Here is a 27,760-nt window from a genome sequence, read left to right as displayed (position 1 = left end):
CGTTGCTAGTGTACGTTTTCACTCTATCACCGGGCGTCACCTCAGACCAGGCAAACTGATAAAACGAAGCAACATCTTCCTCAATCTTATGTCAGTGATATCATATCCTGTATGCCAGAAATTCATAAAAGCTGTAAAAAATGCTGGCGACTTTTACTTTTTTAAAGCGGGATTGCCTTCAAAAGTCCTAACTACTAAAAATATTTGTGTTAACATTTTTTTCCAGACATTTGAGGAGCATGCCACATTTGTTTTAGGGTGGGCTTATGTCTAGGGCTGTCCAACTGGAGACCCCCTTGTGTGGCTCCCTACATGAAAGTCTGCCTGCTGTGTCCGCTTATCATGTGTAAACTTTAAAAATTATCACCACAGAGATTAACTGGCCCCTGCATTGTTTACACCTCAAATTCACACTGTAATCCCCTGTATTGTTCACACATGTAATCCCCCCTGCAATGTTCACGCCTGTGACTCTTCTGTTGTTCACAACCCTCAAACCCTGTACTGTTCACACCTGAGACCCAGACTGAAACTGCCCACTCATACAAACTGCTGGAGGGGCACCAGCACTGTGTCACTGTATAGTGGTCCTGATAGGTTTCTCTGTCTTATCTATTCTACCTGCTCTATGCTCCCTGTGTGTGCCATACTTTGCCTGTACTACTCTGCCTGGGTGTGCCATACTCTGCCTGCCTTATGCTCCCTGTGTGTGCCGTACTCTGTCTGCACTATGCTCCCTGTGTGTGCCATACTCTGCTTGCCCTATGCTCCCTGTGTGTGCCATACTCTGCCTGCCCTATGCTCCCTATGTGTGCCATACTCTGCTTGCCCTATGCTCCCTGTGTGTGCCATGCTCTGCTTGCCCTATGCTCTCTGTATGTGCCATATTCTGCCTGCCTTATGCTACCTGTGTGCCATACTCTGCCTGCACTATGCTCCCTGTGTGTGCCATACTCTGTCTGCCCTATGTGTGCCATACTCTGCTTGCCTTATGCTCCCTGTGTGTGCCATACTCTGCTTGCCCTATGCTCTCTGTGCGTGCCATACTCTGCCTTTCCTATGTTCCCTGTGTGTGCCCTGCTCTGCCTGTGGTACATGAGCCTGGTATTTGTTCTGGGGTTTGTTCGCATTTGGAAATTATTTTTAGGGGCCCCTAAGGTGTTTAATCATGTGCTGGGGGGTGCTGTGTTATCCACATGGGAGGATGAGGCATATGGATTTAAGGTTATGTCTTAAAATGACTTCACATATGAGTGATGAGTGATATCCCTGCAGTGAGCACCAACCATTTGGTTTTTTGGTGTGTTACCACCCTTAATGTGGACATGGGTATGGTTTAAAGTGGGTGCGGTTTAAAAACAGGGAGTGGTCAACACTGGCTTCCATTATCAGCTCTCCATCATGTAGGCCAGAAAAATTCCGGCCCTCTGTACCTCAGAAGTTGGACAGCACTGGTCTAGGGCATTAGAGGATCTTTTATGTCTTGATTATGGTTCATTGGACATTTGTAATACAAAATGGTCACTTCAAGCATTTGCATCAACATCACTAATATAGACGTCCATACGACTTTTATGTACCTTCCCTATTCAAATTGAAGTGTAAGAGTACTAACGAAGTTTCACTTAGCAGAAATGAACACTATCAAAAAGTTGCTATGAAATGCTCGCACTGCCAAAGTAACGCTAGCGAAAATTCGCCAGAATTCGGCTGCTGAGACGCAACTTTGCATTTTAGTGAATTAGCATAGTGGTAACAAATTTGTGCCTGCCAAAGTGGAGCGAAGTGTGGTGAAGCAGTCGCTGTCTCGCCCTTTAGTAAATTTGCCCCATAGTGTGTGAGTTTGCAGTAGGACTATGGTAATGCTTGAAAGGCCAAATATGTAACATAAAATGCACAGTGACTTTGGACATAAGAAGGATGTGTGGTAATTACATAATGTCACTGAACTATGATGACAATAATAACAGTAGCAAAGTATAGTATTACCTGCTCCCAAATAACTGTAGACAGCTCTTTTTTATTCTGGAGAATAGCCCATAGAAACAGTATATGGGTTGGATGTCTTTTTATTAGTGAAGAAATATTCTGGCAAGAAAAACAATTGTTTTGTTATTTTACAGGAAATTATATTATGATACAGGGAAACTTATTTACCACAAACCTTTATGAACTAATGTATAGTGTATTGTACTGTCCTTTTTTTGTAACATGTACTACCAAGATCTTCAGATACTTGAACTTATGCAATAATCTTTTTGTGATCACACCTTTTCTAGTTGGAGCACCTAGTAACCAAACAGTGGAGTAACTAGAGCTTAATGGGCCCCATATTAAAATAATTTCAGGGCCCCTCTAATCGTGAGAATAACTTTTTTCATAAACATATTCTGAAAGTAAGTGCCCTTACTAGGCCCCAATGCAATTTAATATAGCAATTGATGCTATCAACAAAACACATGGCTGATGTGGAAGAAATTCTCTTGATCTGTTTTTAATAAAAAAATAAATACAGTACTACAGTTTTTTCTGCAGATGTCTGCCAACAAATATCTAGTTTGTTTTTAAGCAACATATACAAATATCTCTCCCACACTTAGCTATTATCCATAAAAGTCTGATCAAGTACAACTGAAATATTCTTCAGTTAAAACAATGAAAGATGTGCATTTCCTAGGTATCAAATTAAAAAAATTGTACATGTCTGTATTGGTTTGTTAGTATTTTTATTTCTAATGGTGCACCATATTATCCTTTGGAAACGTATAGTTGGGGGTACTCAATATATATGTACAGTACCATGTCTCTCCCACTACAACTGTGGTTACCAGGTTTGCCTGACTGCCAGCAAGTAAACACATCTTCTATATTGGCATATAACCAATAATAATAATTGTTTTATGACTTAATGAGTACATATTTTACTTGTATTTTATGTGGATATTCCCTACTTATGAATATTATATGGGAATCTGTGTGATGCACAAGTTTGAACAAACACTGATTCTTCACTAAAAGGACTGGAGTGCGGATCCTTCCTAAACTACTATATATAAATATAATCCTCAAATGCTAAACTGTGCAAGCAACAAGTCTATTACTGGTTACTGCTGATAAGTAGCTGCACCAATCTGCAGAATCCTTTTTCCGTTACCTGGATCTTATAGTCACTGCTGTTGCACTTTTCCTTATTGCTGGGCTGGTAGAATAGCACTATTCTCCAAACAAAGGTGAGCAAAGGACTGTAGGATTTGTCTGCCACCTCCAAACTCTTAAAGGCATGGGTGCTGAAATGCTCCGAGAAGAGCTGTCTAAGGATCTCACTGCTCGCAAAGTTATCCAGGTCAAGCCCATTCTCTAGTAAGAGACGTACAAATTCAGGCCTATCCTTCACAATTGCAGAAAACATGGCATCTTCCAGATCAGCAGTCTATGAAAAAGGATATTATGGCTCATTTATGATAGATACAAAAATGAGCTGATATACAATGTGCTTGCACCTACATGCAGAATGTATTTTAGCAAATGTACCAATTTTTCAGCGGTGCCCTACAGTGATATATGAGATGCAAAAAGTATTGTGCTGGTCCAGTATGAAAATGCTCAATGCTGCACTTACTGAAACACAAAATCAAAAGTGCATAAGTGTACACTCCTGAGTCCAATGAAAAGCCTCTATAAACCCCTCTCTTCCCCCAGCAACAGACTGTTATTTTTTTTAGATAAAGGACAGCTTATTATATAAGCTTTTGAGGAGACTACTGGTTTGTTTGCCGTTGCTCTTTGGGATCAGGAAGTAGAATTTGGCTTTAGTTTAAATTCTAAATGTTGCCCTGTTTAGAGCAAGAAATAACAAAAAACAGATATTTCCTAATTAAAAGAATAGACAAAGGGTATGTTCATTACAAGCCCTATTCTCTGCCCTAATTTTAAAAAAGGGGGTTTACTATCTTTTTAAACCTCAGTGGTTGTAGGGCCCCCAAATCACTAACTATCCTCTGTGATCTTCTTCTACGAGTGTTTGTAACAGTCAGACATTTCCTAGTGACTTCTAAGGTTTGTTTGCATGCAGAACATCACTATGCTTTAGGTCTATTACAGTGCTACATGGTTTTGTGCACATCTCACCTTCCAACGTTGTCCATTAGCAAACAGCTCATTGCTGGCCAGTTCCAGCTGGTTCCAGTCCAGGAGAAGCTTCAGTTGTGCATTCCAGTTACCCTTGTCCTGTTTGCTAGTACTGTAAGCTGGATGAGAGTACATGACAGAATAGAATACTTTGGATCCTAAGTATCAACGCAATACAAATGGTTTACCATAAAACAATTAAATTTTTGTTAAAATGAACATCAGGGCTCAAGTTATGTGTCGCCAAATTGGCTAATATGGACTCACAGACACCATTACGGGTCAATGTCAGGTGTAAACTGCAGGGTTTTCCTTGTGCTTAATTCACAGGCATAGGTAGAATGGGTGATTAACACTACATGGAAGAAAACACAAAAGAAAGCACTTTGTGTTTAATTTTTTAAGATTTAACAGCAGCATAGCCTAACCAATAAACAAAACTTCGTGTTACCCTATCTTTGAATATCAGTGGCTCCTGATGCTCAAGGGACATGGGAATTTCTAAATTGGAAGGGCATTTTTGTTGTTTTGTCACCCATGTGGGAGGTAATTTCACCCCATGTGACACTAACTTCATGGCATCAAGGTTATAGAGCAGTGCTGTGCAACTTCTATGGTACCGACGTGATGATAATGAAAGCCAGTGTTGATCACTCCCTGTTTTTAAACCACACCCACATTAAACCACAACCACATTACCACTTTTAAGACCATGTCCACATTAATGACGGTAGCATACCCAAAAAACATAATGGCTGGTGCAGGTATATCACTCATTACTCATATATGAAAAATTAAGACATAGGGAGCACAGGGCAGGCAGAGTATTTCACACACAGGGAATATAGGGCAGGCAGAATACGGCAAAAGGCAGGGAGACCTTTCAAGACCAGTTCATACTGTGCTACATGCAGTGATACAATGCTGGTGCCCCTCCAGCACTTTGTATGAGGTGTGAACAGGTGAATAATGTGGTATGGGTCTGAGGTGCAGGTCGGCCAGGACCTGCTCCCCGATCAGCTGCACCGCGGCAAGTCAGCAGGGATGCATGCACATGGCACATTGACATTTGCGTGTATCGGGGGCAGAGTTTCGAAGTCAGGAGGGCCCTTTGGGTTGCAGCCCCAGTGGGTCCCCAATGTTCCAGTCTGACCCTGCTGAGATGTGAACAGTACAGGGCTTTAGGGGTATGAATAATAGAGCTTTTACAGGTGGGAATAATGCAGGGGGGGGTGACATGGGTGAACAATACAGTGGATTACAGTCTGAATTTGAGGTGTAAAAATGCAGGGTAATCTCTGTACTGATACCTTTTAAAAGGTAAACAGGCACCACAGGCAAACTTTTGTGTGGGGGACCACACGACTCGTAGGTCGCCAGTTAGTCAGCACTGGTATAGAGGATGGAACTGGAAAGAGAACCATAAGAATTTTTTGCATAAGGTATAAGAGAGGACAGTGGAGGATAAACCCATTATTCTCAGGGGGGGGATAGGGAATTGTGTAGAGGGCAAGAATTATTGATTACATTGTCTACATGTGATGACATTAGCACTAACACATTCATTATTATGTAAAGGAGATAACATGTATGTGAGGTCAGTTTATGCATTTTGCCCAAATCACCTTTGTACAAGGCAGAGGAAATGGCATTGCTCACAGTTTCATCCCCAGCTTCATCAATTGTGATGACAGTTAGAAGATGTGGGCTTTCCATTATCTCTTTTACCTGCAAATGAAACAAAATCCAAAAATTACATCACTTAACTTGAATACCTGGTACTCAGAATGAAAGTTGAACATAAAAATCATCTCTTGTTTGTCAGTGTCGGTAACACAGGGGCTGGCCCTGTGTTACAGACACTGACAAACAAGAGCTGAAGAGGAACGAGCCTAGGTTGCAATGGTTGGGGATGCTGGGCATGTAGGTATTCTGCCTGTCTACCCAGTCTGGGCCGTGGGGCATGATCAAAAGGATTGTCCAGAGTCAGCACCAGCAATTTTTTCACATGATGCTTAGGAGTCTCCTATCCAGTCTAAATCCTCCAGGCCCAGACTGGGTAGACAGAAAAAAGCAGTACATGCCTAGCACCCTCCACCATTGTGCCCTCGACACATGCCCATTCTGCTTGCCCCTAGTACCAGTCTTGTGTTACTGCCATTGTAGTATATGCACTCGATCCACACCCACAACCTCTCACTCACTATTATGTGCTCGCCTCTGGTTCCATGACAGGGAAAGTTCATGAGCAGTGGAGGAGCATACTTCCCCAGTCTGACATGCACATAACCTACAATGGTCGGCCATTTTTCAACCCATGAATCTCCAGCACTTGAAAATTAGCATCAGGTACTTATGGGAAATATTGATGAAATAATATGTGCACTCTGCTTAAAAATAAAAATTCAAAGCAGATGATCAAAATTAATATAATCAGTAAAAAACTGTTTTTTGCAATTTAGGCACATTCCTCTTCTGCCTTTTTTGTGGAAAAATATTGTAACTTCTTGTAATATATTTCCAGTCTAGGTTAGGATAGGATATATATATTAAGCATTAATGCAAATTATCAGAATATTTAATACTATAAACAAGTGCTAACATACCCATTGAATCCAGGCCTCCAATTCATTCTCTGTGAGACAAGACACAGAATATTTTAGGAACTGAAGCATCTTCTCTTTGATTACTGTGGATGTAACTGGTGTACCCTCTGCTTCCACCAAGCTGGCAATAACATCTGCTATTTGCCCAGATCCTTCAACCACAATGCATGGGATATTACTTTTTAAAGCTCTATTTATTGCCTGGCAGGAGGAAGAATAAAGAGGTTTAATTCAATTGAGATAAACACTGCTAATACACAATAACAATAAATGGTGCAACATTGACATTTGGATTGGACTTAATGTCCAGGAGCATTTTATACCAATGTGACTGGCTAGTTTTACAAACCCCAATAGATGGAGATTATAGGGTATATATGTGAATGCACTAGAAGAGCATGAGCTCTAAGACTGATGCATTGGAGAGCAGTTGTTGATGCAGTTCATACTTGTGTCTAAACACTCTCCTGAACTTCCACATGGTTACCACTGTATCCATCCCCCTCTTCTGATGAATGGTGCACAACTTTTCCATCCTAAGCTCTTTTAGGCAGGGCCCTAATTACCTCTTGTAGTAGTTGGTTATTTGAATGTTTTCTTGTATGTTTAAAGTGTACACCTATTTATTGTACAACACTGAGTGATATGTTGGTGTTTTATAAATATGTGTTAATTATAATAAAAACATTAATAATAAAACTGTACCTATTGATGCTGGGGAACTCTGGATCTACTGCCACCTTGGACCTGGCGATAACTCTTGGTCTGGGTTCCCACATTAATAGGAACACCAAATCTGTGCCCAGTAAATTGGATACAAATTCCATTTTGAACATGCACAATAGAAGCAACACAGCTCCTAGTTGCTTGATGAAAAACCCAGAGCAATGGTGTCTGTTTTGACATATGGTAGAAACTACACTGGGTATATGGGGAATGTTGCATTTTGTGTAAAAGCATAATTATTTACATTCAAGATTATGCTCACTGAACTTGCATTCATAAATTACCCCTTTTGTCTTCTTCCTTCCTTTCCATTTCTTGTGGTATGACTTAGAACTAGGGGTGGACAGGCCCCAGCACAGCCAAAGTTAATGAGGGAAAGGCCTGTCCTCATAATATCATATTATGAGACCTGTTATCCAGAATACTCAGGACCAGGGGTTTTCCGGATAATGTATCTGTAATTTGGATCTTCATACCTTAAATCTCCTAGAAAATCATGTAAACATTAAATAAACCCAACAGGCTGGTTTTGTCTTCAATAAGGATTAATTATGTTTTAGTTGGGATCAAGTACATGGTAAAGTTTTATTATTATAGAGAAAAATTGGGATTATTTGATTATAATTAAGCTTTCTGGATAAATGGGTTTCTGTACAACTGATCCCATACCTGTACTTCTATAATAGTGCTCTCACCAGCAGCATGTTGCCAATTCCATTGATGTTTGCTTGATGTTTCTGTAATGGAATCCGAAGGTTCTTACCTGCATGGCGTCCAAGATGGCGACCAAGATGGCGTCCCCCTGCTCCACCATGTGGTCCCTGCTGGTCGCAGGCCATCAACGTCAAGATCGAGTCGCCCAGGGATTGGTCGCCGGCGACGGAACGGACGCCGGCGTCAGAATCGGGCGCCGGCGTCAGGACGTCAGCGTGGGGACGCTGGCGTCTGCGTCTGACGCCAGTGCGTCAGTTTTTGGCGCCAAGCCCAGGACTATTTTAACCCCATTCCCCTTTTCTTCATTGCCCGATTATAGGTTCCTTTACTGTGTTCCTGGGTGTTATCATTCTGCTATATTTTCCTGTGTACCGTTTATTGCCTGTTTCCTGGACTTTGCTGATTGCCGCCTGAACTGACCCTTTTGCTTGTATTTGACGATTTTTCTGGATAAACCCTTTCTGTACTGCGAACCTGGTCTGGTCTCCTCTTTGGTCCTTACTATTACTGTGCCTTCGGGCCCGTTACAGTATAATCGGGCCATGGACCCTGCGGAGGAGACGCAAGTTACGCCCGATGTCTACCAAGCTGTCCGAGGATTGTCTTCTCGTCTTCTCTCTTACGAGAACCAGCAATCTCAGTTCAGCCAAGTCCTTCTGGCGATTCAGGAGAAGCTGTCCGCATTCCCGTCAGCGGCCCACGCCCCTGTTCCAAGACCTGCTACACCGGTATGTGTCCCTGAGCCCCGCATACCTGCACCCCCTCTGTATTTCGGCGATCCGGAAGCATGTCGCGGATTCATCATCCAGTGTGAAATCCAATTTGCTCTGCTTCCCGGCCAGTATGTCTCAGAGCGTGCTAAGGTGGGCTTCATCATCTCCCGGTTACAAGGGAAGGCTCTGGAATGGGCATCACCACTCTGGGAAAAGCAAGATCCAGCCATTGACGATGCAAAAGCCTTCATCCGGGATCTCCGCACTGTGTTTGACGCGCCAGGTCGGTCTGCCTCGGCTTCTGCTCGGTTGTTCCAGTTACAGCAGGGAACTCGCTCTGTGCCGGAATACGCCATAGAGTTTCGTACCTTGCTGGCAGAAACATCCTGGAACAACGACAGTTATCACGCTGCCTTCTACAACGGCCTGGCAATGCGTATCAAGAATGACCTAGTGTCCCGCGAGATCCCTTCTTCTTGGGAAGACTTGGTTTCCTTGGCTGTAAGAGTCGATACCCGGCAGAGGGAACATCTTGCTGACTGTGAGCGGGTCTGGAAATCGCAGAGGTCTCAACCAGCTTTAGCTCCTCGCTTCCAGAGACCCATACTACCTCCCCAGTCTACTTCTACTTCTTCTGTTTCTCCTCCTCTGCCCGCCAAGAAGCAAGTACAGATTGGTCGCTCTCATCTGTCTGATCAGGAGAAACTTCGTAGAAAGGCTACTGGACTTTGTTTATATTGTGGGGGCAAGGCTCACTTCGCTCTGGAATGCCCCATTAAGCCTGGAAACGCCAGAGCCAAGGTTGGGGAAACTATTCTGGGAGGAATTGTCCCCTCTCCACAGTCTTCTGCCCATCGATTTCTTCTTCCTGTGCAAATCCAATGGGGCCCCCGGAAAGTCTCCCTGCAAGCCTTCCTTGACTCTGGGGCCGCTGGAAACTTTATGGACAAGGTCTTCGCTGCTAATCACGCTATTCCTCTTCAGCCCATGGCGAATCCTCTTCGAGTCCTTGCCATCGATGACCGTCCTCTGTCTTCTGCAATCATTTCCTTGTCTACACAAGAACTTTCGCTTAAGGTGGGCACTATGCACTTGGAGAGACTGTCCTTTCTTATTATTGACTGCCCTTCCACTCCAATAGTTCTGGGGCTTCCATGGTTGTGTACCCATAACCCAGTCATTGATTGGACCTCCTCACAAGTCTCCCATTGGAGTCCTTATTGCCAGCAGAATTGTTTGCCTGCTGCGCCCCTTGTCAAAGTTTCTTCTGTGTCTTCGAATCCTTCTCTTCCTCCCGTTTATCAGACCTTCTCCGATGTCTTCAACAAAGGCTCTGCTGAGACTCTCCCTCCTCACCGTCCTTACGACTGCCCAGTCGAGCTTCTTCCTGGTTCCATGCCTCCTCGTGGTCGCACCTATCCACTTTCTCCCTCTGAGACTGCCGCCATGAAGACCTATATTCAGGAAAATCTTCAAAGAGGTTTTATCCGCCCTTCTTCTTCCCCTGCGGGAGCAGGGTTTTTCTTCGTTGAAAAGAAAGATGGAAGTCTGCGACCTTGCATTGATTACCGGGGGCTTAATAAAATTACCATTAAAAACCGCTATCCCCTCCCGTTAATTTCTGAACTTTTTGACCAGTTGAGGGGCGCCAGTCTCTTCACCAAGTTAGATCTTCGGGGCGCCTACAACCTCATTCGGATCCGTGAGGGGGATGAGTGGAAGACCGCTTTTAATACTCGTGACGGGCATTACGAGTACCTAGTAATGCCATTCGGTCTCTGTAATGCCCCTGCGGTCTTCCAAGAGTTTGTAAATGACATTTTCAGGGACTTATTGGGGCAAAGTGTGGTCGTTTACTTGGATGACATCCTTATCTTTTCCAAAAATCTCCAGGAACACCGTTCTCAAGTCAAAGAAGTTCTTCTTCGTCTTAGGAGGAATAATCTGTTCGCCAAATTGGAGAAATGCTCTTTCGAAGTGCCTACCATTCCCTTCCTTGGTTATATCATCTCCCAGCAGGGTTTCAAGATGGATCCCGCCAAAGTCTCGGCAATTATTGATTGGCCTCTTCCCACCTGTGTCAAGGCCATTCAGAGGTTTATTGGCTTCGCCAATTATTATAGACAGTTCATTAAAGGTTTTTCTTCCAAGATTTCTCCAATTCTTGCTCTAATCCGTAAAGGGGGTAGACCTCAACACTGGCCCCCTCAGGCTCTGGAAGCTTTTGAATCCCTTAAAGAAGCCTTTTCATCTGCACCAATTCTCAGGCACCCGGAACCTCTTCTACCCTTCTTCCTCGAAGTCGATGCCTCTGATGTGGGAGCGGGAGCAGTTTTGTCTCAAAGGTCCTCTTCCGACGGTAAATTACATCCCTGTGCTTTCTTTTCCAAGAAATTCTCTTCTTCTGAGCAAAACTATGATGTTGGGAATCGTGAACTACTTGCTGTCAAGTTGGCCCTGGAGGAGTGGAGGCATCTACTGGAAGGGTCTTCTGTTCCTGTAACCATCTTTACCGACCACAAAAACCTCGAATTCATCCAGTCCCTCAAACGTCTCAATCCACGACAAGCCAGATGGTCTTTATTCTTTTCCCGTTTCAACTTCATCATCACCTTTCGTCCTGGCTCTAGAAACAGAAAGGCTGATGCCCTGTCCAGAAGTTTCATTTCCGAAATGCCTAGTTCCGAGGTTCCTGAACCCATTGTGCCTTCTTCCAAGATTATCGCTGCCTTATTTCCGTCCTTGGCTTCGCAACTCCTCTCTGCCCAGACCTCGGCTCCTGGAAATGCCCCCTTGGGGGTTGCTTTTGTTCCTCCAGATTGTCGTCAGTCCATTTTGTCCCAAGTCCACACCTCTAAGCAAGCCGGTCATCCGGGAATTGAAAAAACCACGGAACTACTTTCACGCCTGGTGTGGTGGCCATCCATGAGAAAGGACGTCAGAGACTTTGTTTCTTCCTGTGCCACCTGTGCTGTCTCTAAATCTGGACATTCCTCCCCCAAGGGTCTTCTCTTGCCATTACCCATCCCATCTCGCCCTTGGACTCATTTGGCGATGGATTTCATTGTCGACCTGCCCTTATCCTCCGGCCACACTGTCATCTGGGTGGTGATCGATAGATTTAGCAAGATGGCCCATTTCACTCCTCTTCGAAAATTGCCTTCTGCTCCTGAACTCGCTGAACTGTTTATTAAACACATTTTTCGTTTACATGGTTTCCCTGCCGAGATTGTGTCAGATCGAGGTTCTCAATTTGTCTCTAAGTTCTGGAGAGCTCTGTGCAAGGTTCTTAATATTTCTCTTCAGTTTTCCTCAGCTTATCACCCACAGTCTAATGGTGCCGCTGAACGGGTCAACCAGGCCTTGGAGCAGTTTCTTCGGTGCCACGTGTCCCTGTGCCAGGATGATTGGTCGGATCTTCTTCCCTGGGCTGAGTTCGCTCATAATAACGCTTTGCATTCCTCTTCTTTGAAATCTCCATTCTTCTGTGTATATGGTCGGAACCCGTTGGCCTTCCCTCAGGATCTTCTCCTTACCAACGTTCCTGCGGCCAACGACCAAGCTGCTCACATGTCGGCTATCTGGCAGGCTACTTCCTCTAATTTGGAAAAGAGTTCTTTGGTTCAGAAGAGGTTCGCCGATAAGAAGAGAGTTCCTTCTCCACCATATGCTCCTGGGGACAAGGTTTTTCTTTCCACCCGCAACATTCGCCTCAAGATTCCCACTCCCAAGCTTGGTCCTAAATTCATTGGTCCTTATCCTATCATCGAAGTTATCAATCCGGTGGCGGTCCATCTTCAACTTCCTCCCGAGATGCGGATTCCTAATGTCTTTCATGTTTCTTTACTTAAGCGTGCCATGTCTTGTTCCTCTTCTTCTTCCCCCCCAGCTCCTGTCCTGGTTGATGGTCACCAAGAGTTCGAGGTCAAGAGGATTCTGGATTCTCGCTTTTCCAGGGGCACTCTTCAATATTTAATCGAATGGAAGGGTTTCGGTCCAGAGGAGTGTTCCTGGGTAAAAAACTCGGATGTCCATGCACCTACCCTGGTCCGTAAGTTCCACAGACTGTTCCCTTCTTCCCCCAGTCTCGGTGGTCCTGAGGCCCCCCCTAAGGAGGGGGGTACTGTAATGGAATCCGAAGGTTCTTACCTGCATGGCGTCCAAGATGGCGACCAAGATGGCGTCCCCCTGCTCCACCATGTGGTCCCTGCTGGTCGCAGGCCATCAACGTCAAGATCGAGTCGCCATGGGATTGGTCGCCGGCGACGGAACGGACGCCGGCGTCAGAATCGGGCGCCGGCGTCAGGACGTCAGCGTGGGGACGCTGGCGTCTGCGTCTGACGCCAGTGCGTCAGTTTTTGGCGCCAAGCCCAGGACTATTTTAACCCCATTCCCCTTTTCTTCATTGCCCGATTATAGGTTCCTTTACTGTGTTCCTGGGTGTTATCATTCTGCTATATTTTCCTGTGTACCGTTTATTGCCTGTTTCCTGGACTTTGCTGATTGCCGCCTGAACTGACCCTTTTGCTTGTATTTGACGATTCTTCTGGATAAACCCTTTCTGTACTGCGAACCTGGTCTGGTCTCCTCTTTGGTCCTTACTATTACTGTGCCTTCGGGCCCGTTACAGTTTCTAACAAAGCATCCTGCAGGCTAGCACATCACATAGAACTGCCAATTAACCAATCACAGCCCTTATTTGCATTTCAGTATGGTTTACAGTCACACGGTTAAGAAATGTTGGGATGACTGCTTGCCATTGCTCACACCACAAAGTTGTAGAATTACTGTCATAGAGATATAAATAATAATGCATCATTATCTGCATCTAATAATAATATAACTGAAAGCATGGGCAACGTGGCTTTTCCATATTTTCTGCTTACCTTGAGCGTCTCCTTCCCTCCTGAATGAGCAAAGCATACAATTGGAATTTTCCCACTGTAATCAGAATCTGTAAAATTCCAATTAAAAAGTAGGGCTGAACTGAATTTTTTCATTCTAAAAATTTGGTACATACTGCTATTCTATCATCCAGTGGTGTAAATAAATGCAGCAAATTCAATTTAGAGCCCCAAAATATTGATAGGTTGACCTAGCCTTACTCATTAATTAGGGCCTCACTACACTCCTGGGTCTGATTAGTCTGTAGTTACGCCCCTGCTATCATCACAACTCTCAAAAGCGAATATTTTGTGGGGGGTTGAGGTTTGTCATTTCTTGTTATTTTTAATGGGAACAACTTGGCCTGTAGCTCACTGGAAAGAGTGTTGTGAATACACATGCACATTATAAACTGATTTCTTCCTACTGGTAACACTGGAGACTATCTTTCTCTTTGGTTTCTAAGATACATAAAAATAATAACTAATTTTGATTTCTTAAAAAACTCGGGTTAAAAAAAAAACAGAATTTGTCACAGATAATATGATATACTGCAAATATAACACCATTGTGTCTTCCTGGGCAACTCTACACATAGGGGCTTATTTATTATAGCGTATAAGCTATTTTACAACAGATTTTCCACATTATATGTGGTGTAAGAAAAGTGGCGATTTTATAAAAGCGTGTGTTTTATTTTACGCTGCTTGAACGCCGGATTTGGCACTATTTTACACCGCTTTAGACTTTTAAGCATCAAGTAAGTTCTGGTGGAAATCTCTGTGGAAAAAAATAAGATGAACACCATATTTTCTCATAGCATTTTCAAGCGGCTGCTGACTTTTACACAGTCACAGAACATGCAAACACAGCTTGATAAGTACACCATTGTTTCCATGCCAATGTCTGTTGATGTGTGGTGTATTTCCCCTGATTTTCTACTATTGGCAACTCATGGTTTGTCACTCACCTGGTGCCGTGAGCTCAGATATACACTTCTCCAGTGAAGCACGGAGTCCTGCTTCAATTGTTGGATGTTTATGGGATCCATTGTCTACAAGAATAAAGTGAGTGTGGTTGTTGTCCAGAAAGTAGAGACCATCTTCCTTCTGCCCATCCATGTCATAATGGGCAATGTAATTCCCCTGTTACATGGAATTTAAGATTAGTCAATAGTCATTAAAAACACTGTTCATTGACCAGTTTAGCCTTCTGTATGAGCACTCTTGCATTTCAGCACTTATGCGCATCTGTATTCACATTAGACTACAGTCCACTGGTAACCTAAATAATGATCTTATTACAATTAAATGATCATCTTATGACAGTTTCTCTACAATTTCTCTATGAGCTGTAGCAAATATTAATTTGTAGCAATGAAAGGAGGATCTTCTATCTGTTTGACAGCTGTCTATGTCAGATACATGTGCAAACCTCAGCATCTGGGCTCCGAATTAAAGAGTTACGGTTGGAAATCATTCCCCAGGCTGCAATACCAATTGCCACCACTTTTCCTTCTGAGCTTCGACTTATCGTGTTATCCCTGACCACTTCTCCAATGTATTTCATCAAGCCATGGTGAGTGCCTCCTGTGAAAATCCACGCTCCTGAGATGTAAGGGAACAGGCCTTAATTACATTTAATAATGCATGTATACATTGCTAAAAAATACTATTTTATATCAGCTACTCAGTGTGGTCATTTGCAGTGGTGCCATAAAAAATGGCAAGATTTACTGTGCAATTGACCTAAATGAGTGCCAAAAAATGTGTGAATCATAAGAAATAACACTAAAATGAACTGCTACGTTGGCATAAATAACACAAGTGCGCAAAACGAATTCATTTCATCACACTTTGGTAAACATGAGAGTGCCATTCAGGAATACTCATGGACAATAAGCTATAGACATTTTATTTATTATTTTGTAACATTATAGTTAGTAATCAGACACCCAAGAGTGCTCCTGATGATTGTAGTCATCAGGGCCATATTTCAACCTGAAGCACCCCTAGGCCACTCATACCCACCACTACTTGCACACTACCACCCCCCTCGCACCCACCCACCCACACTCACACCCCCTCCCCACTTGCATTCCCTACTCCCTCAACTACTCCCCATTGCTGCTGGTGCCTCTCAATGATGGCTGACAGTTGGGGCTGAATGGGCAGGAGATTCAAGAGTCCCTGATTCAGATGCGGGCAGCATGCCACCCCCAGATCTTTGCTGCCCACAATTCCTGGCCTGGTAGTAATACTGTATAGACTCAAGTCATACAATTCAGTGTCTCTACTCCCTCACCTGAATACACCACTTTCTTTCTCATTTCTATTTCGCACACAACACCTTTTGTACTTCAGGGCACACTCATCATCTCACTGATTCTTAACTTCAGTTGGATTACCCTTGCTCTGAGCAATATAAACCAGGCGTCTGATGATTTTGCGTATTCTTGGTTTCAGAGAGAAGTTTCTGGCACCTCCAGTCACAGAAATTATAAGGTTTGGGGTCCTCAGCTGCCAGTAACTGGTCATAAGCTTATATAGAATCTCAGGGGTTGTGTCTCTGGACATACGAATGTACTAAGGAGACAGAAGTGGACGTTTTTGTGTTAAGTGCATGTATTGTACAGAGAAAACATAACCATGCTAAACATGAGCGTGATCTAGTATATTCTAACATATTCTGCCTCTCCATATCTAATGTCTGTATTCTTCCTGAAGTAACCATGGCACAAGTCATTGAAGTAATCTTGGCCCAAGTCTTCTAACTTCTTCTAACAAACTATTTATAGGTTGCTTTCTATAGGATGAAAGAACCTAATATATTTGACAGCTACACTTGTCTGTGTAAACAGATACCTTAAAGGAGAAGGAAAAGATTTGTGCACTTGGGGGTGCCAAATGTTAGGCACCCCCAAGTGATTTTATTGACTTACTTAAAACTCAGAGTCAGTGCTCCTATCAGCAGAAAACTGCACCAGGCCGTGGTTATAAAAGTGAGTACCACAGAGCGATCCTCTTCCGTCTTCCTCTTTCTTCACGCGGCTGTGAATGTGCAGTAGAACAAAAAGCCCAACTTTAACTAAAAAGTCTGCTATTTCATTCAACTGCACATGTGTTTGCCCGGGAAATTTGAAGACAGAAGAAGGTGGAAGTGGATCGCCCCATGATGCTCACTGGTATAACCCTGGGCCCGTGCAGTTTTCTGCTGATAGGAGCATCAGCCTGGGGTTTCAGGTAAGTCAATGCAACCACTTGGGGGTGCCTTGGTGCACCCCAAGCGCACCAAGCCTTTCCTTCTCCTTTAGAGGCATTCAGTAACAGTAGGAGAAAGCAACAAGAGATAATTGTATGGAGAGCACACACACAAAAAGGTTAGCGACCAAACACCTGTATAAAAATATATTTATGTATTTCAATAGTATTGGGAAGAAATACTGCTCATTCTCTTTTCTTATCTCACTCCATTCTTTCTGTGAATACTAACTTTTGCTCTTCTTCCAAAGGTCTCAAATTGAATTTCCCCATATGCATCTGTGGATACTTCTTTGGTGTGCCTCTTGTAGTTCCACTTATCATTCTGATTGGTCTGTACACCTTCAGTGTGTTGTCTCTTGAGATATCCGCATTTGCATAGACTCTCCCTGAGACAACAAGAAAGAATACTCCACCACTTTGAAAAAAGATGCATTTCAAGGTCATTCATATTCCTAAACATGAATGTTTTGGATAATGACTGCATGTCTGAATTTTATGTATTGATTTTGTGCTTAGAGGTTGTGGTGGGGCATCAATTTCTCCATTTCATTAAGAAATAAAATACAATATTATATACTCACAGCAATGTTATGTTTCCTCCTAATCTCTGTGGAATTATCAAAAGTATTACTGAGAATATAATCTATAGTGTAATGTGCTAGACACCACAGTTCATGCCTTAAAGCAGTCATATGTCTTCAGGTCAACGCAAGTACTAAGATGTAGAAACACAGTTGACAGTGGACACCCAGACAGGTCTTTGCATTCATTTTCCAACTTGTAGGACAATGTTCAACACTAATTTCTGATTGTTTTTGTTGCTATTGACAATGACACTTGTGAAATTGAATCTGGCCTGACATCTTTGTTTTACCACTAGTTTGGAGATATACTGTATAACATTTCTATTTCTTACTGTGAACTGGAGTCCTTTGTGAACACCACGCATTCTCTCTTCTTAATATCCTTTATAATACTGTATCTTTCAACATTCTGTAAACATGCAAAAGAGGATTTATAGAAAACGGTATTCTGATAATGCATCTCCTAATGCAGTGTATAGCAGAACTACATGTATCAACTCAGCATAAATCAGTGTATAAAATAGCAGACTGACTAAAAACACTACACACCAAGCCCTTCACACATAACATAAATCAATGGTATTGACTTTTTTCTGCAACATAATTCCTTTGAAAAGACAAAATGCTTTGTGAAAAATCAAGGACACTGCTAGGAAATCCAGCTAGTCAACTGATTGGACAGTAGTTTAAATTAGTAATTAGTAACATGCATTTATTAGACATTTTGATTATTAGACTTTTTAAGTGATCTGGTAACTGTATTATTCAGTAAACCCACAATGAGAGATTAGACCAGTTTTGACTATGTATGTACAGTCACCTTTATTTAAAAGATGGTGAAGGACAGAAGCCTGGAGCAGGAGCATCATATGGTTATACAGTTTCCATTGCCCTGAACACATGTACATTATGCCACCAACTAGAATTAATGGGTGAGAGCAGTAAATCTTGAAATCTCCCTGATACATAGGCTCAGGGTCTATGTACCTACAGACTTTATATTTACTCCTTCCAATACCATAAAGCCCAGAGATGAAGTGAAGGTTTATAGACATATTTAAATATTCCCTTTGGAGAGATCCGCTGATGACCACTTCTAATGTGCTTAGACACTTCTGACCAACTCATACAACACAGCAACCAAATATTAAATGTTTGCACTTTACACTCATTTGCTTAATCCCAGCCTGTACTCTTATCGAAACATTAAGGCTATTACTATAACGTGTAGGTCAACTCTTATTCGGTACTACCATAAGGAATTATTGTCATTGCCTACCCCGGATAGCTGCTCTGCTGGTGACAGCTCAATACTTGAGTATAGTTTCTGGGATCCTTCCAGATCATATTGGCAAGTCATTCCTGAAGTATCCAAGATGTCTCTAAACCAATAATGGTACAAATGATCACTCAAAGTTAAAATACATGTGACTGCTAAAACAGATTTATATGGTGCCCTTTTCCCTATGAATTTATTTCCCTCTAGCTTTTCTCTCCAGTACTAATAATAATACTTTATTTGGATGCATGCATATGCTCAGCTTTTAAGCCTTGATCTCAAACTAACTTACTTTAAAAATTGCAGTGCTTTACACTGATCTGATCATGGAGAAGCTTGTGAAATATAGTGGCATTACCTTTTGTTATAATCCAACTATACTGGCTGTACTCATTCTTTATAAAAGGTAAAATTACCACTATCTTGTGGAAAGCCTGGAAGGAAACTTATGGTTCAGTTTTAGCGGAACAGCCAAAATACTTATTGTTTGTTTGTTTGTGGCAAGTCACTTTCAGCATAAATGGATAAGGCCAGACAGAGTAAACATGTGGCACATATTTTGCTGCATAACCAAATACATAATAAGCAATATGTGACAATATGCAAAAGGCTTGTTTTATATACAAGAAACTCTTTTATACTGTTCATGGCATGATATATCATTAGATATACGTGGCTGCAAAACAAATACACCCTGCCCTTAAATATTGATTAATTGCTTGAGAGTTTCTATTCCACATTTCTTTAATGAGTATTTGCTGTATTGAATGTAGTGTAATATTGCACTTTTCTCTCATTGAGGAGCAGGTATAACTATCTTTTTGTTGTCTTTTTTTAAGAATGTCAACCTTCAAGAGATGAGCACTGACAGACTCTCCCCCAAAGTCACAAATACAATACAAGAAAAATATTAAGTGGTGCACTTACATCAGCCAGATATTTGGTTTCCCAGGGATGGGATCTCCAACACTATAAAATCTACAAAACAAAGTTAAAGAGACGATTTATATCCATATACGAGTAGAATCCTAGAGACAGGAAACTTATGACAGAAGACTGCGGAAGAAGAAGAAGATCTAACCACAACTGAGGAACTTGTGACTGCAGAAATTTACAGACCATGAATAGGGAAGAGAGTAAATGACTGATCCTAAAAACCTGCTGGCGAGCATGACCCTGTGAGAATTATCAGTGATACAGAAAGATGATCTATAGTTCATGTCTACGAACTTTAGCTCAAAATAAATTATCTAAAGTTCACTACAGGTCATTCTTAATCCAGATTGGGGACTACAGAATAGTGCCCTTCTCTTCTCAAGAGGAAGAAAATCACCTTCTATTTTAATGTAGAAAAATACACCCTTGGTGCTACCCTTAGCAGGACTGGCCATCAGCCTTTTCCCATAACATTTTATAGGTATCATGCCTCTTGTGGCAATAAGCAGAGGGTATTGTGTTAGTATCCCAAAAGAGCAGATAAGTCCACTTTCTCTCTCATAATGTTCTCATATAGACAGAGCACTGCCACAGAAGGAATTTGAATTGTTAAAAGGACTATAAGCGAGAAAGCCCTGAGTACCATTGCCCCTAGCACAGAGGCAGATAAAGCTGCTTCTCCAAACCTCTTATCCTACTTATGGCCATTTTGTTCTGGCACCATTTCTACTCATAGACTATGTAGAACTGTGGCAATAAATAAATACCACATTGAATTAAAACATATTTAATCTTTTCCATGACAAATACAAGGCAAGAGGGTTCAAAAGTTTGATCAAACAGAAATGTTCATGTTATTGGCAGAAATTGATACTTTTATTCAGCGAGGTAGCATTTAACTGTTGAGAGATTAAAATATATTTGTGTTGACTTGTTCCATTCAAATGTTCCGTCAAACTTTTAGTTCTTCAGAGAATCCTCCATTTGCAGCACTTAGTGGACCAGTGGCATTATAGCTGTCAGTTTTAATTCTGTAGCTCTTCCCAGAGAAACAAGAAGTTTGTAGGACATTTTTCCTTACAGTGAAAGTCTTCCTACAAGGGCTCAATTTGGTTCATTGTATAAAGCAGTGTTTCTTAAGTTTATTCTCAGGAGACCCAAATTATATCAGTGAATTGGCATCACCGCCCAAAACTTTGTGCAGAACCAGTTACGCACCTTATTATTAATATATTATTTTTTGTTGTATAAAACACATCACTTTATGAAAGGGAATTACAGAGATCCACCCTAAGCAGCATGAGGACCCATTTGTGTTTATTGTAAAGAGGAATGCTAGTTTGGTACAGTGCCGCGCCTACAGATGAGGGCAAGATCCTGCCCCTAATCACTCCAACCAAAACTCCATTCCATTCCGAACTCCCCTTAATAATCCAGGAATTACATAATAAAGCAGTTCCAAGGTTGCATACACAGGTTTACCTGGGCAATTTATGACGGCAAGCTGCTTGGAAATAAAATTAAAGATGGCATCTATGAATTGGTTTGCAGGGTATTGTTCTCTGCATAAAATTATGCAATTGCATGAATGTATTTACTTAAAAACAGATGACTTTGGATCAGTGCCAGTGCTGTGTAGCCAAGATTTGTGCACATTGTTCACTTAACTCCACTTAATCCAACATATTCCATCGGACTTGACTCATTTTAAGTTGTGTCCCTAATATCCACCAGCAGGCACACCTTGTAGCACTGAACACACTATAAACAGGTTTTAGCAAAGGTAAAGGAACTGTAATCCGAAAACCCACTATCCAGAAAGCGCCGAATTATAGAAAGGCCATCTCCCACAGACTCAATTTTATCCAAATATTCCAGATTTTTAAAAATGATTTCCTTTTTCTCTGTAATAATAAAACAGTAGATTGTACTGATCCAAACTAAGATATAATTAATATAAATTAGAAGCAAAAACAGAATATTGGGTTTATTTAATGTTTACATAATTTTCTAGTAGACTTGAGGTATGAAGATACAAATTACGGAAAGACCCATTATACAGAAAACCCCAGGTCCCGCGCATTCTGGATTACATGTTCCATACCTGTACTGTAAAATCTCAAAATCGCCTTCAGCAATTTCTACCCAAATGCAACTGAAGAAAGAAATGCAACTCCGTACTATTTGACAAGGGTGTTATATTCAATTTAGGGACTACTACAGAGTATGTGTGCATGCAAAGCTTTTATTATGGTCAGGGATCTGGCAATTCCCAGGTGATAGCTGATTTATCTTAAAGAGGAACTGCACCCTTTTTGGACAAAAGTAGAAAAGGACATTCTAAGCAACTTTCCAGCAAACTCCAATTTGTTGGAATATATTTTTTGTGGTATATATAATCATTATTGAAAACAATATCTTTCTGCCTGTATATATTGCCTGCTCTACTGATTCTGACCCAGGAAACAATGAAGACAGATAATCAACAGACCTGAAGGAGAACTGAGTTCTGCTAAATTGAGTTGTGGGTGGTGTTATTCTACAATAAGAAACCAAAGTTATTTTGCTACCATGAGAAATTTGCAATGCAAACCTTTGCCAAAGAGTAAAATGCAAGAATAACTTGGTGACACTTGGGGGCAGATTTATCAAGGGTCGAATTTCGAGGGTTAAAATCCTTCGAATTCCGAATTAGAAGGATTTAGCGCAAATGGTTTGATCGAACGATTGAATAAAAATCGTTTGATCGAACAATAAAATCGTTAGAAACAAACGATTCGAAAGATTTTAAGCGATCGATCGAAGGATTTTTTTCGATAAAAAAAAAAAGCTTACAAAAGTGCTGGGGAAGGCCCCCATAGGCTAACATTGCAGCTCGGTAGGTTTAAAGTGGCGAAGTATGAAGTCAAAGTATTTTTTAAAGAGACAGTACTTCGACTATCGAATGGTCGAATGGTCAAACGATTTTTACTTCGAATCGTTCGAATCATTCAATTCAATCGAATTTGACCCATTCGATGGTCGAAGTACCCAAAAAAATACTTCAAAATTCGAATTTTTTTAAATTCTAATTCTTCACTCGAGCTTAGTAAATCTGCCCCTTGTTGTACCTCATTTTCTCATGTTTTTTGTTGCTGCTGTACTTGTACTATTGAGTACCATGGCCTGCTAGTAAAATACTGTATGTAAGTTGGGGGGACAAAAACTGGTGTAATTTTATTGATGAATACTAAGCCATAACAGCTATTAGTCCTTCTCATGCATGAAGAGAATCCAGTTGCACTCAATGGGGTGAACTAACCTAATTATGGGGGGGCGGGGGGCAGGTGTACATGCCACAGACCTTCAACACGAGGGGGGTTGCAGAAACTTTTACCTGTGATTAGCAGGCTGACACACGACTGGACCATTGAAACCAAAGGGGTGAGATGTTTAAATAAACCTTTTTTTATCACTTTAGTTCTAACGGTCCAGTCTTGTGCCAGCCTGCTAATCCTGAAGTATTTGTTCTAATCAGTCAACTACAGTAACAAAAGCAATGAAAGCAAGGCTTTGACTGGTTGTGGTAGCTTTCTGCAGTTGTGTTTGCACTTTGATGAAATAAGGTGCAACTGCTTGAAAGTCTGGGAAGAGAATGAGGTTGAGTAAATTTGGCACACTTGCAATTTAGTGACCACTTTCAATGGCATTTCATTTGCTAGGAAGAAATATGTTTTGTACTTTATTTACCAGATACAGAACAGAATATAATACAATGGACAAGCTCTTTGTATTGTGTAGATCCCAGTAAGAGCAACAGTAACTATATAATATGTCTTTACACTATACATATCAGGCCAGCATTCTGTGGATGCCATGACTGTGTGCATTATTTTACTCCATACAAACCAACAAGCAGGACATGACCTAGCTGTGTGCATTACATTACTCCAGACACAGACCAGCAGACATTAGATAGCAGTATGCAGTTGTGTGTGTCTCATCTGTGGCATTAGTCTTACCTTTTCTTGTCTTAGCAACCTGTGCTACAAGTTCTTTATTGAAACAAAAACCTTTAGCAAACAAAGGGCATAACTTTTATTGTTAAAGTTCTGAAAAACAAGCTGCAGCCTCCCATTGCACAGCACAGCCTCAGGCTATAGTCTAGTTAAAATAGAAATTGTAGGATTTACATTTTGCTGCTGAAGTTTCCTGGTCTATAACAGTGCCCCAATGTCCAAATGTATCGCCCAAAGATTGTAGCTCCACCTCCATAGACCGCCAGCAAATAATAAGGCAAACATACAGAAGTACAGGCTTCTAAATGCTCTATGCCTTATATAAATGACTAACATGCATTTAAATAACTTTTTAGCATATGGGAAGAAAATACTAATTTGCGTAGCTCTGTTTCATTTCATCTCAACCGAATTTGTATTATATTTTATTGTAATTCATTGTAATTTTACTGTAACCCCACTAACATGGGGTATGGAAAAGTGGTCCACTCCATCAAAAAGTTGCTTTAAAATTCTTTGTATGGGGCAGATTTATCAAGGGTCGAAGTGAATTCGAGGGAATTTTCGAAGTAAAAAAATTCGAAATTCAAAGTAATTTTTTGGATACTTCGACCATCGAATAGGATACTACGACTTCGACTTTGAATTAGTAAGTAAAATAGTTCGAATACTCGACCATTCGATAATTGAAGTACTGTCTCTTTAAAAAAACTTCGACTTCAATACTTCGCCAAATTAAACCTTCCGAAGTGCTATGTTAGCCTAGGCGGACCTCCTAGAGCAGTTTTCTATGTTTTTTGAAGTCGAAGAAAAATCGTTCGATCGATGGATGCAATCGAACAGTTTTACTTCGACAGCAAAACGATCAAATTCGGTGAAAAAAAAACTTTGCCTTCGAAATTCGAAGTAATGCCATTCAATGGCTGAATTTCTAAGTATTTCTCACTTCGAAATTCAACCCTTGAAAAATCTGCCCCTTGGTGTCAATATTGTACCACGCAGCATAGAGTAGAGTGAGTAGTAATAGAGTATTCAGAGAGCAAAGAGAATAAGTAAAAATTCATGTTATATCTATAATGAGTTTCTGTGTGTATATGTTTATTTTTTACTTATCATACAATGCCTGAGTTTGGGTGTTTCATTTGGCATGTATCAGGTTCATCTGTGTATATAAGCATGCGTGACTTTTTGTAAGAACCCGGATCAGTCTCACATTTTCCAGGTAAAGTCACAACAATAGATCTGTTGTTTAGATATACTAGTCATGCAGGAAACTGCACTTACAAAATGCCACAAGAAAGTGCAGACAATAAAAAGGACACAGTCTGGATACTGAGGACCTAGGGAAACACATAACATCCCCTCCACAACCATTTTCTCTTTGTGCAGTTGCTGCAGTGTATTTGGGTATTCTCTGATAAAATGCTGAGCAATCAAATAAACAATCATAGATATAGAATATATTAAGTAGAGTATCAGTCACAAATATTATATATGTGTGCACACATATAGCCTTATAGTCAGTGCCATTAGGATGATAAGGTGATGGCATTTTCTCCACCACTTTTTGGTGGAGAAATCATTACATAACAAAAGCCTAAAAGAGACGCTAAACATTATACTTTTGTTTACTTCACCACTTTTCACAATTGTAGTAGATAAAGGGATTTCAAACCTTCTGACTCTTTGCCTGGTGAGACTGAGCTAGAACTCCATCACTGGAAGAAAGCAGGCATACCCCTGTGCGTCAGGAATATACGTTTTTTATCCAGTGCTACTCATTGACTAAACCATGTACATATTTTTCAGATGAAAACAAACAAAGTGATAGAAACAAGGGTGGAAGATTTACATAAACAAATTAAAATGGGTTAAGGAAGATTTAAAGGAGTACAATGAAAATGAAATTACCTTTGACTGTTGGTGAAAAGTTGGGTTTACAGTTTGGACAACCATTGTTTAGTAACCATGTGTTCCATAGTTACAAAAAGTACCCTTATAGTGCCATATTTCCTTCATAGAGGCCAGTTGTGGATCTTCAATATCCCATACATATAGTATATACAGTATTAAGATATACTGCAGGTGGAGGAATTCATTTATCAAGAAGAACGCTGATGTTCATATGTATACTGTACTTGTTAAAAGTAAACATGCAGTATTTGTCACACAACAGGACAGTTTTACAAAGTTTAGAGGAGAGTTAGCATGCTGGGACGTGCAAAAGATCAAGTAAATAGGTGATCTTACCTGGAGACAGGAGAGTAACAATATCTGCAGTCTCAGCTCCAACTGCTCTATATGTATCTCACCTAACAGCACAAATCTCCGCCTCCAGCCTGACCTCTCTTCATATGAAAATGAAATCCAAAACAATTCAGATGCAGATGTATGTATGTATCCAAGCATGCTTTTATACATAGTGTTGTACATATCAGAACTTCATTTATTTCCAACCTCCTTTTTACCTGATGTTCAACCCTCTGGCAAATATAAATACACTCAAATCTGGCATTCACAAGGTTTAAATTTAGGGGCTCCAGGGGAATAAGCAGACCTGGTCAAAATGGACCCCCCTGTGGGGCAACAAATACCTACCACATCTAAAGTCAGTGTCAGATATAGCAACATGGGCGACAGCTGGAGTAAAAACGCTTGCAGATATTACCACCTATGGCAAATATATGCAATTCCAGACAATTAGGGAAGACTTTCCCATTCCCCCTAGACTATATTACTCATACATACAACTGCAGCACGCCTTTAGAGCATAATTCCACCTAAGATCGGTTCAACTTATGGAAACTGGGTTAGAGAAATATCTAAGGAGGCAGGACCTACAAAAGATATTAACTTATATGTATATATAATTAGAGATGTCGCGAACTGTTCGCCGGCGAACTTGTTCGCGCGAACATCGGGTGTTCGCGCTCGCCGGAAGTTCGCGAACGTCGCGTGACGTTCGCCATTTTGGGTTCGCCATTGTTGGCGCTTTTTTTTGCCCTCTCACCCCAGACCAGCAGGTACATGGCAGCCAATCAGGAAGCTCTCCCCTGGACCACTCCCCTTCCCTATAAAAACCGAAGCCCTGCAGCGTTTTTTCACTCTGCCTGTGTGTGCTGAAGAGATAGTGTAGGGAGAGAGCTGCTGCCTGTTAGTGATTTCAGGGACAGTTGAAAGTTTGCTGGCTAGTAATCGTTTTGATACTGCTCTGTTATTGGAGGGACAGAAGTCTGCAGGGGTTTGAGGGACATTTAAGCTTAGGTAGCTTTGCTGGCTAGTAATCTACCTTCTACTGCAGTGCTCTGTATGTAGCTGCTGTGGGCAGCTGTCCTGCTTCTGATCTCATCTGCTGACTGCTGCAATAACAGTAGTCCTTGTAAGGACTGCTTTTATTTATTTTTTTGTTGTTTTACTACTACTACTACTACTACTAGTGTTGGGGAGTGGGACTGGTGTGCTAATCTGCTGCTCCTAGTAGTTCAGCAGCACCAACTTTAATTTTTTTTTTTTAATATTCAGTTTTTTTTTATATTACTTTTTTTTATTTTACTACCGCTGTAGTAGTGTATAAGTTGACCTTTTAGGCATTATTTGCCCTGTAGGCATTTTTTGCCCAGTGTGTTATTCAACCAACTGCCATCTAGCTGTGTGACCTTGTTCACATTCTGTCTAAATATCCATAATATTACCGTCTCCAGAAAAAACACCGGAGTGACTTTTTTCAAGCAGCCATAATATATTTTACGTAATCCGTATCCACCGCTGTAGTAGTGTATACGTTGACCTTGTAGGCATTATTTGCACAGTGTTTTCTTCAACCCGCCATCTAGCTGTGTGAGCTTGTTCACATTTTGTCTAAATATTGATAATATTATCGTCTCTAGAAAAACCACTTGAGTTACTTTTTTTCAAGCAGCATTCATATA

At 41.3% G+C, this 27,760-nt stretch overlaps 1 protein-coding gene across 3 annotated transcripts in view; it reads right to left on the bottom strand.

The window, feature by feature from the left end:
- trpm8b.L (transient receptor potential cation channel subfamily M member 8b L homeolog) overlaps nucleotides 1-26,122 on the bottom strand; it is a 39,619-nt gene extending 13,497 nt beyond the window's left edge. Inside the window, exons 1-14 of one of the 3 annotated variants that reach the window (XM_041575448.1) lie at nucleotides 26,082-26,122; nucleotides 19,825-19,875; nucleotides 18,898-19,000; nucleotides 17,951-18,027; nucleotides 17,264-17,420; nucleotides 16,179-16,356; nucleotides 15,206-15,378; nucleotides 14,742-14,916; nucleotides 13,774-13,841; nucleotides 6,735-6,935; nucleotides 5,754-5,856; nucleotides 4,129-4,247; nucleotides 3,155-3,430; nucleotides 1,990-2,088 (exon numbers count right to left, since the gene is read on the bottom strand). In XM_041575448.1, coding sequence (XP_041431382.1) covers nucleotides 1,990-2,088; nucleotides 3,155-3,430; nucleotides 4,129-4,247; nucleotides 5,754-5,856; nucleotides 6,735-6,935; nucleotides 13,774-13,841; nucleotides 14,742-14,916; nucleotides 15,206-15,378; nucleotides 16,179-16,356; nucleotides 17,264-17,420; nucleotides 17,951-18,027; nucleotides 18,898-18,978 — 1,707 coding nt within the window. In that variant the 5' untranslated portion in view covers nucleotides 18,979-19,000; nucleotides 19,825-19,875; nucleotides 26,082-26,122. 3 annotated transcript variants of the gene reach the window in all.
- Between the last annotated feature and the right edge of the window lie 1,638 nt (nucleotides 26,123-27,760).

The sequence above is a fragment of the Xenopus laevis genome, chromosome 9_10L (genome assembly GCF_017654675.1).
Source record: "Xenopus laevis strain J_2021 chromosome 9_10L, Xenopus_laevis_v10.1, whole genome shotgun sequence".
NCBI lineage: Eukaryota > Metazoa > Chordata > Amphibia > Anura > Pipidae > Xenopus > Xenopus laevis.
Note: the sequence above shows the minus strand (reverse complement) of the source record. Positions and strands in the feature narration are given on the sequence as shown.